This window comes from Opisthorchis viverrini (assembly GCF_000715545.1).
Source record: "Opisthorchis viverrini unplaced genomic scaffold opera_v5_105, whole genome shotgun sequence".
NCBI lineage: Eukaryota > Metazoa > Platyhelminthes > Trematoda > Opisthorchiida > Opisthorchiidae > Opisthorchis > Opisthorchis viverrini.
The window spans coordinates 1,347,878-1,358,586 of NW_008751759.1; the positions used below are offsets into that span (position 1 = coordinate 1,347,878).

The 10,709-nt window shown below is 45.8% G+C and overlaps 1 protein-coding gene across 1 annotated transcript in view; it reads right to left on the reverse strand.

Annotated features, from left to right (window-relative positions):
• T265_13784 (hypothetical protein) overlaps positions 1-10,159 on the reverse strand; it is a gene marked incomplete at both ends in the record, with an annotated part of 31,268 nt that extends 21,109 nt beyond the window's left edge. Inside the window, 7 exons of the mRNA XM_009170505.1 lie at positions 2,692-2,950; positions 7,662-7,785; positions 7,894-8,052; positions 8,211-8,284; positions 9,478-9,547; positions 9,582-10,050; positions 10,086-10,159. Coding sequence (XP_009168769.1) covers positions 2,692-2,950; positions 7,662-7,785; positions 7,894-8,052; positions 8,211-8,284; positions 9,478-9,547; positions 9,582-10,050; positions 10,086-10,159 — 1,229 coding nt within the window. The remainder of the gene's footprint in view (positions 1-2,691; positions 2,951-7,661; positions 7,786-7,893; positions 8,053-8,210; positions 8,285-9,477; positions 9,548-9,581; positions 10,051-10,085) is intronic.
• Between the last annotated feature and the right edge of the window lie 550 nt (positions 10,160-10,709).

Sequence of the window (10,709 nt, forward strand, 5' to 3'; positions counted from 1 at the left end):
AACTGTCAAACTGCCATGATGGAAGCTCCAGTAAGAGCGGAAATGGACAATGTCGAAATAAACAAATCTGAGCAGCATGTCAGAGTATGTGACAATCAACAGGATCGACCCAGTAGTATTGGCTGACCTCGCCGAACACAGGCCCGGAGCATGGCAACTGGGTTCTATCTGGGCCGTCCGGCTACGAAGCAACAGAGGTCGGTTGCATTCAATAATCTGGGGGCTTCCAACCTCATGTGGGGGTCACGTAGGGTCCAGCCAAGAGGGCTTGAAGATCTTACCGCGTGTAGTTCGGCTGAAGCTGCTTCCATACACTGTTCCAACGTTATGAGCTCGAGAGCAGGGAGCAAAACCAACAAACCGGAATATCTGTGGTTCGAACTCAACTTCGGCATCTCGCCTACTCTTGTTTAGGCTTGGGTGACTGGAATCTATCTAAGCCGTCGTGTTTCCAACAGGTGGCATGGCAGCGAGGCGCTGCAAGGATGTCATACCATGACCGTTACAGAACGATCACCAGCCTAGTTTTAGGTTTGAGCTTCTGCAGTCAGTAATCAGCAGGGCGTAGAGGAAGGCTGCAAGTTGACCAGTTCGATGTCCCTACGAGAAAAGCGGTGACGAGTCTGACTGATATAGCCATCATGTGAAAAGTTGCCCTGTTGAAACACCTCCCATTTCCATCCACAGCTAATAGCAATATCTACAAGTCTGGAGGTACGCTGTGCTTGTTTACACACTTCGCCGACCAAGATGAAAATCCGAACCAGTACCACCCGGTTGAAACTGATTTCTTCTGAGGAAGTTGAACGCTCGTAAAAGTTACATGCCGACACGGAACGTTTTCTAATGTGGTGTTGTCGCTGACTCCTTGTGACCAGAGAACTGACTCGAGATAACAGACTGTCTGAACACCTTTTCAGTTCATCGCGGTTCCGGATTCTAGCAACACTGAGTCATTAAAAAGGTACTGACGCTACATCCAAACGCGACCTATGACTGACGTCTCGTACTGTATACGGCATAGGAACTTAGAAAATGTGCAAAACATCTATGAACCCAAAATTGAGTTGGACTATGCCCTGAAACTAATCGAGACACGCAAGTCGAAATTCATTCTACATAACCGTTTGAATCATAGTGAGGTGACTTGCAAGGGCTCTGAGGCGAAAAGTTTGTGGAATATTATTGAAATTTCTTTCCACAAAGTGTCACGGGATCGTTTCATAACTTTGTCGCGCCTCTTTTGTGCTAGATGATGAAAGTAACGGTCTAGCAAATGCTGGAGTCAAGTTGCGATAGGACCAATCACCTGCTGACAAAAAGACCCAGTTCCGTCCAGGGAAAGCAATCGTTATAAAACAAAAAACTTGGTTCATCATCACAATTATTATCATCAGAGACACCAATACAAGTGTTGACACTGATGATTCACCGCCGCACAATCACAAAGTCTATCCAACTATGTTTAGTCTTAGTTCAAAGCTTAGTCTATATTTGGAAGTTCACCAAAACCACGTACGGTATGGACTTATCTCAATTGGCTGTTAATGTAAGAGTTCTCCCGTCCTGACATGCTTATCCTGATAAGCCTACACCAAAGAGGGGGCACTGGTCATATCAGAGTTCAGCAGTAACCGGTTATTGGACATATGAGTTGGTTGTTACCACTACTGGTGGCTATCCATGACGGCCGCAACCATAATAATTGATCATAATTGAGATTGTCAGCTGCATGGCGGCTCCGGGGTAATGGTCAACCGAAAAAGAAACAACTCACAATGTGGCTTCATGATGCCGACAGAATGAGAACACAGCTGTTTTTCCAATTCTCTTTTTCGGCTTGCTTAATTCAAACTCGTTAAAACAGAGGTGCTTCATGTTTCCCACTTAATGTAAAAGTTTCACAGCCATATCGAAAACACCAGGTCTGCTTGGCGTTTCGACAATGTCTACAAAATCCCAAATCAGATCCTGCAAAGCAAGTTCCTATTGAATGAACAAGATTAACTTCGCTCGGTTCGTGGAAGGAACTGAGCACTGGTACTTCATGACTGGATACAGAACTGCACAGACATCCCTAGATGTGATTAGAATAGCCCGGGAGCGTACCAAAGTTGGACCTGACAAATAAAAAATTGATGAGCAGACTAGGCAGCACGAAACAGACCAAGCTGGAAGCCCCAGTTGGACATCTGAACATCCAAAACGTTCCAGGACTGTATCACACTTGTGGATCACCAAACACAAGCGCACTAGTGTGAACAACTGCCAAAAATCAAAGGCTTCGTGTAGAACCCTAAAAGCCGCTGCCATGTACCACCAGATAGTAACCTGCTTACGCGATTTTTGGAGTGGATCTGGATATTTAAACTCCAGACCATCCATGCAGTAGAAAAGCACCGACTACAAAGGGAATTTGAAGAAGCCTACACTGATGGCAATCATCATTCATTGAAAAATCACACGTATAAGGATGACATCAAACAAGGATTTTCTGTAGGGACAATTGGGGAAAGTACAGGAACACGAGGATTATCAGTTATAAACTATGTGCCAAAGGTACGTTTGTTCCAGTTGTTACGGTTTCGACCACCGGAAAATACAAACCCTCAAGACATGACACCAAAATACTGAATTATTCATGCCCCCCAAAAGTTGCATACAAAAACTGTCTTGGCGTACGGGACGTACTTGAAAGTGTTCTTGGCGTACGAAACCGTGACCGCCTTTCCACCTATTTCAAAGAGCTTGTACTCTTTAGAAACTATGTCCATAACTTTATAGGCATCCGCGACCGTCGGTAGTTCTGCGAAAGCGAAGCAACGTGATGTGTGGGTCACCTCGTCGCGCATGACATGACACTGACGGACCTTCACATCAGCAGTATCTTCAAAGACTTTACATATGTCTTCTTCAGTCGTCAAGGCATCGAGACATCGCAGAACCAACGCTGTAGGAGTGAAAAATATTTTGATTAAAGTAGCACGGGGTTATCACCTACCGACCGGTGTTTCATCTTAATGCACACCTACAATCAAAGTTTAGATGAATCAAATCGCCAGTGATGCGATTATTCCGTCCATTGGTACATCGGTAGTGATGGGAGACCAAATTTGTTCATTGCGGCCATCCCAACGAGTAGCTTTATTAATATCCTTCTCGTTTGTCCAGGTAATAAAACGGAGGAACTGAGTTTGCAGGGAATTGTGGGTGAAGAATGTACACTGAAAAATCTAAAATTCAAGGAACCAGGGTATCCGTATCAAAGGTGCATCAGATATGGTAGTCTTCCTGAAGAGCGGCTGTCCTCGAGACCCGCCAGAACATCGCCCTCCTGGGGACATGGGCTTCTAGACGAAGTCGTGTAAGTTACCTGTAACTAAAGCTTTGTACCTGGAATAACCCCCCTTAGATTGCTCTCTACCCATCATAGTGTCAAGCATTTGGGACCGAACCAGTTTGTCCTCTTATTGAAAGCACTCTTGAAAGGAAGCAAAAATTAGATTAGGTTGGTACACAAAATAAAATAGGTTTTTTGTACAATGCCAGCCTACTGGAAGACGCTCAATGATGCACGATACAATGGTCTGTCCAAACGAGTTGCAAACGTGCTTTAGCGTTTGAATAACCCCCCTTAGATTGCTCTCTACCCATCATAGTGTCAAGCATTTGGGACCGAACCAGTTTGTCCTCTTATTGAAAGCACTCTTGAAAGGAAGCAAAAATTAGATTAGGTTGGTACACAAAATAAAATAGGTTTTTCGTACAATGCCAGCCTACTGGAAGACGCTCAATGATGCACGATACAATGGTCTGTCCAATCGAGTTGCAAACGTGTCTTTAGCGTTTGGTCATCGTTCCACAACGAGGACAGAAAATCAAACTATCCACTTGAGTTATCGCGCTTTTACTGTACAAAGTAGCCATAGATAAAAATAAATTGTGGCTTTTTTTAAGCGGGAAAAGACGTCAATCTTTGTATTCATGACCCTCAATAACACAGACTTCCCAATTTACCTGCAGTCTAGTGGTTTAAGCAAACCCGTGAGATCATCACACCATATCAAACCGGATCTACCTGTTTTGGCTGAAAAATGTACGAGCGCCCTTACCATGGTGCGGACCAATAAACGAACTGTTTAACCACATGCACAGAGGAAGAGAAGAGACTGTGTGTTTTGGAGTGAAGTCCCATGCACTGGCAAACTCAAGACTCATTGGTATGTGACCGACAGATTCGAAGGTAAATGAGCCACTTAAAAGAAAAATTACCGACAGCACCCAACTACAGGTCTGTCCTTGTAGTCCGACTAAAGCAGTGAATTCCAACTCCGTTTTAATTTACTCCCTCATTCGTGACTCATCAGGAGAAAAGCCCGAAGCCCTCTCCCTAAAAAAGAAGAGCGTGGCTCTTTTCGCCTATAATTCCCCCTTAACTTTGTACCACCCAACCCAGCCTATCGGGTTCACATACCAAGTACTATGGAGGTGGTTGCCGTCCCCTATTATTAATCAGGACTTCTAAACTACATCTAGGCATCCATTATTCCATTTCGCTCCCGAGCTTGCTCCAATCTTTTCGGGGCTTTTTTGTCTGCGTTTGTTCACGAATAATTTCCTCAGGTCGGAATATGGTTGCTCTGGATATATCATGAGCGTTCGGGGGCGAGATGGACTAAGTGGTTAGAGCGCGAATTCACTGACCGGAAGGTCGGTGGTTCGAACGCGACCTCTGCCTCTCGACTCCCCCTGTCTAGGCTTAGGCGATCTGGCAGTATCCCAGCTCTCATGCCTCCTTCGTGTGGCATGGCAGCTAGGCACCGAAAGGGTGCTACAGCTGAACGATCATAAGCGTTCGACAGGATGTGGTATAGGATATTCCTTCTTGGCTTACAGTAGATAAGCCGCTTTTAGATCCTGTGAACTGGGTTGAAAGCCGTTCCAAGCACTGCAGCTGGAGTTTCCTAAACATCTATGCCCTCTATGATACTCCTCGTCCCAGATACAAGTAATCAGCTAGCACCGCTAGCTATTCTCCTGGCGGTTACGTTAATCGGATATGCACTCATTTCCCAAGATCCCAATATTGATTAGTCTACAGCTAATGGGTACACTTCCGAATAATGGCCTCGGCAGAGCTACTCAGGATTATACCCACGTCATTAGTCGACGCATCCGGAGCAACACATAGCCGGAACTGGAGACGAAGAACGTAGTTGGGGAAGTCAATGAATTGAGTAAGTCAACGGCAAGCAACGCCGCGCTCAGGACAGCTCAACGGTTAAGGTGGAGAGGTACTTGACAGTAAGGTCCGTTGCTTTTCGATTGCTTTTGACAGTAAGGTCCGTTGCTTTTCGATTGCTCCTTTCTAGGCTTAGGTAACCCACCGCTACCTCGAACCTCGTGCTTCCTCCGAGTTGCACCGAAGCCGTGATCCGAAAGTGCCACTATAATTATAATTACTACCCACTAAAACTCCCAAGGAACGAGCCAAGACTGCCTGTTGTCCAGGTTATCGTAGAGCATGGACGATGGATGGCAACTTGAAGGCAGTGCAGGGACAATAAAACCTCTGGCTGCAAGGATCTTAATGACGGGAGATAAAAAACGGTTTTTGACAGGTGCTGGTGCAGAAGGCATCCAGAAAGGGCGAGAACTTTCACCGTTATTATGTCATGGTCCTTTTGATATTTCAACGACGGTCGCAGTGCCCTAAGTCGGGTATATTAACGCCCCCACGGCCAAGCAGATCCCGTATATTAGATCGTGGGGCAAAAACGGGAAATACTAGACCCATCCATTAAGTCTGCATAGCTCCCAGCTTATAGGGCTCGTAGAAAGATTGTGGAGCGAAGAGAAAGGCGCGAGCTCTCGACCGAGATCTGGTCGGTCTTTTTGTTGAAGCCCCGCTACGCTTGTTATGGAAAACCCAGCAACATCTCAGCTCCCATAATCTACATTTCAAAGCAATCATACATCAGAGATGAGGAAGCTTGACTTTTTTGACAAGCTGGTTACCGGAGTTTCACTGACTGACAACACGCAAGCAGCACCGAATTGATGCGATTTCAATCCTAAGGGACAAAATTACGCGTAGAAATGCTACTGAGTGATTAACGGACGTTCACATTGTATTCATATCCATGCGGTTCTATCAAGGTTGATAGAACGGAGCGAAACAATTAGTCAAAGTGTTCAGTCCATCGTATCGAACGGTTCCGTGGAAATCGATTCAATTTAAAAGCTATAACCCATGCACCATGAGTACACTGGTTCCACCCAACAGTGGGGACGTGGGAGATATAACCAAACATTGGAAGCGATGGCAGTCAACCGATGAGTAGAAAAACCGGAACGGAGCGATGCTTTTTTATATTGGGTTTCTTTCTTGAGATGTCATTTTTAGAACGTTCTCAGATCTTAACCATTGACTTTCGATGCATCTTCATGGTACCGTTAAGGGTTCATCCCGACAATACTGTTTTCATTCTACCTCATGGAAAGCTCAAAAAGCCAGGGGGATAAATTTTTCTCATTCCTCCCACAAATAACTAACCAGCAACCTAGGTAGCTCCAGAAACTTGTCAATAGGATTAACTGAACGACATATGTTAACCTACACGATCCTGAGGGAAAACCTACTCGCGGTCAAAATCCGGCTGCGGTTATAAGAGCTCTTCCACATGGACCTGAATAAACAAAAAAATCGTTCAACCGTGGTATCCTTCCGGTGCAATGACGTCACACAACTTGAAGTACAAGGGCATAAATACTGTTTTAGATAGCAGTGGTTAGGGCGATAACTTGATGACCGGATAGATAAATAGTTCAGCTGTAGCACCCCTTAGGTGCCTAGCTGCCGTGCCACACGAATGAGGCACGAGAACTGGGATACTGCCAGGTCACCCAGGCCTAGACAGGGGAAGTCGAGAAGCAGAGGTCGGGTTCGAACCACGGATCTACGGGTCAGTTATTTGCGCTCTAACCACTTGGTCCAACTCGTCCCCCAAAAACCCGATGGTCCGTGGTTCGAACCCGACCTCGGCGTCTCGACTGCTCCTGTCTGGGATTCAGCAAACTGACAGCATCTAAACCTCGTGTTCTTTCGGGTAGTGGGGCAGCTAGGCACCGAAAGGGTGTTACAGCCCGCGAAATACACCCACTTGTACATCAATCTGGTGTCAACGGGAGACTCAACTGAATCCAAGTTGAATATTTCATTCATGATGCTCTTTAAATGAATGCGCTGCGAAAAAGACCGCCTCATGTTACAGCTAGTACGATATTCGGTATCGCACAATAATTTCCCGAGAAGTTCTCAGCAACATTGTGAGTGGCGCTCTTTTGACTGTTATTGTTACTGTTATGACGCCAATACAACAGCCACTACTTCAGGACGAAATGTGAGCAGGCTGGACAGATTAGTGTCAAGAATTTGATAGTAATCGAACCTTTCGGGTCATTCTGAAAAGGCTTTGTCGTCATTAGAACACCGGTGGCAGTATGTGTTAAAAGCAGATTAGGTAGTTAGTTGACAGGGTTAAAGCAGAAAAAAGACGCCAGGGGCGCCTGCACGCATTTGAGTTGCGCATTCAGGGGATATTACGCCGCAAGTTGAGTTTTAATAACCAGACCAGCAGTATGCTTAAAATGAGACTTACTGTTACAGGGAGTTGTTCCAACAAGATCGACACCGTCAACGGAATTCGTCAAAGATTGAACCTGAGAGCGCGGTAGTTGACATTTGTAACACTGCTCGCGACGTCTGAAGTTATGGCTAGAACACTGCGAAAGAACCAGTAAAGTATGAGCAGTATGTGCAGTAGTCACAAATGTACCGAAGCATCAGTGCTGAACATTGTTACGCTGATGATGTAGAAATTCAATACTCACCCTCGAGCAGATCCAATCGCCTGTTGATACCTCGGACAGTGGACCTGGACGTCCCATCAAAGGGGGTACTGGTGGTCCGGAACCATACGGTAGTTCCTCAGCTTGACGTGGAGCACTATACGTCAAACGTAATTCATGCCGTCGCACACGCAGGATACCCTGAAAATGAAAACATTGTTCTCTGAGCTCATTCCAAACTCGTAAACCCAGTAAGGCCAAATAACCAAAGCACAGTGGATACCATGGAGGCAATACGCATACAGTCGTATAAAACGAAACCTGCATGTCTTCAGAAACGCCATTCATTGGTGCATTACTTTTTGGAATTCCATCCAGCGTTTCGCGTCATGAATGGTAGCAAAGTCCACAAAACCGAAGCCCTTCGTTACACCTGCGAATAGAGTTGACACAAGAATTGTTAAGTGAAATAATCAGGCGGACGCCTTCTTTCAAGCACAATTCAGAAATAGGAATGTGGAGGCACTGTTTGCGCTTTACCAAGTAATGGTGTAACTCGTTACGACAGAGCAGGCAGCAGTTTGTTCCGTCCAAGATCAGTTCTTTGCTTGGATTCGATCAGAGTAGCGGTAGCCCATGCCGCGATCTCGTATCGAAGAGATGGGGAACAGTTCCACGGATTATATAAATGAGACTGTAATGCCCCTACAGTTTCCCAAACAACAGATCACTAAATTCACATCTATAACCCTGAGAAGTGGTTGTCGGTTCGTTCACTAGGGGGTTGAAGGTGTTCTCGTCGTTTCTGATTTGGGATTAAAACCGGATTTGCGATAGTACTCCTGTGGCTTGAATATGGCGGTGTTGTGGGAGCATTCTGTCCATCTTTCAAAAAACTTCCCGCTAACTCCTGAAATCCTTCTTCAGTTATGCAAGTGCCTCAGATGCAACCGCATCCCATGCGAGGAGACTGACGCCCAAATACATGTAGAGGGCCTTTATTTGGACAGAGAACGTATATTCCAATATATTCGGTGTTGTTCATCCTCACACGGACGAAGACCAACAAACATCGCTACTTGTGAGTATGTCAGTGATATCCAACTCGAGCTGACGATTCCAAATATGGTCGACTCCAAGTTGTGGATTACACGAGATGACCAGCCGAACAAATTTGTGTACTCATCGCTGAAAACATGAACCAGGTGGAAAGAGGATCCCGTTCGGTTCGAAATTTATTAGATACGCCTCCAAGGAAAAAGAGGTAAGATAAGTTTAGTGGCAGTTTCAGGAGCCAGGTGTGTTCGCATCAATACATGGGTGACTTCACGCAGAAACGATATTGCCGCAGTCGATGTAGGGAGATTCACTTGTTTCGCCGGACGATGTAATTACGCAGATGCATCCCGAAATCGACGAACCAAACTCGATACGGTCTGAATGGACATTCAATGACGGATACATGAAGCGTTCTCAAGCCCAAAATACCAAGGTTGGGGGGAGGTGAGTTTCGAACCGCTAGCGGGCCTAACGATGGGTAAGCATCAAGACCGAACCCTAATAACTAATAATCGGCGCAACATGGTAAAATGAAAACATCTCTGACACCAGCACCGAAGCACTCACCTGTGTTCTTATCTCGGATTACCCTGACATCGACATAATTTATGCGATTATCATCCAGCGCATCCCGAATCTGAACGTTCTGTGAAAAACTTGTAGAAACTTACATCGCGACTGTCCATGGATGGAGGAATACCGCGTAACATTATCGTTGGTGAGGGCTCATCACACTTGACGGTGAATGGCGTTCGAAAAGAACCTACCCGATCATCGTCTCTCCTTTCTTTTGGGTTGCTGTAAGTCATTCTGATGACGGATTTTCGAATTTCAATTTCACCCTGGAAGCTTTGAGCATCATTCACAAGACCTACCCTGCAATCCTTCATGAATTGCCGGGCGTCGTTTATGCTGCAGAAGTCAACAAATGCATTCAAGCGGCCATTCTTCTTGTCCCTTACTAGGCGAACTTCAGTGTACCTAGCACGCTCGTTTTCAAGCGCTCGATGAACCTTTGAAAATAAGAGAGGAAATGTACCCACATCACGCTCCACAGTAGAATTGGACAAATTTCTCAACATGAGAGTGGGGCTCGGGGAATCCAAGCCACGCGGCGGTGGACTACGACTTCGTGAGTGTCTAGAAAATAATATCACACAGCGCGTTTCATTTACCTATCGTCGGCATGATAAACATGTTCATCTTGCCTGCGGCGCTGGCCGGCGTAATACGCATCGTAAGACGCCATCAGTACTAACGACGAGCGCGGAGGCAATCACGGACGATCGTTCAAAACAATTTCTCAAGGTCAGGTTAACCACATCAAGCGTGCCCGCCGTTGCATGAGTTGACACCACTGTGAAATAAAAAGTACATGCATTCCGCTGTAAGTTCCTCTTCTTCCTCTCTGACCATCGTGATGTAATCATTGAGTCCACAGCACTGAGATCTGAATTTCCTCTTCTTCCTCTCTGACCATCGTGATATAGAGTAATCATTGAGTCCACAGCACTGCGATCTGAATAATCAGATCATACGCTGTATCACGGATTCACGGATCGATGCACGGGAACGAGGATTTAGCCCTGATTTCCTTAAAGGGCGTCGCGTACTTTCGCCGTGTAGTCCGTTCTACACTCGTCGTCAGCCTTCTCCTTGCCTGACTACTACACGGTCGGGAGGATCCAACATCGGGGGGAAGAATTTATATACCTTGTTTTGCATCCGAAACTGATTCCACTCGACACTTGGGAGTTTCTGGATTTCTCAGGTTCCTTATAAGCTTCCGTAATTCACGG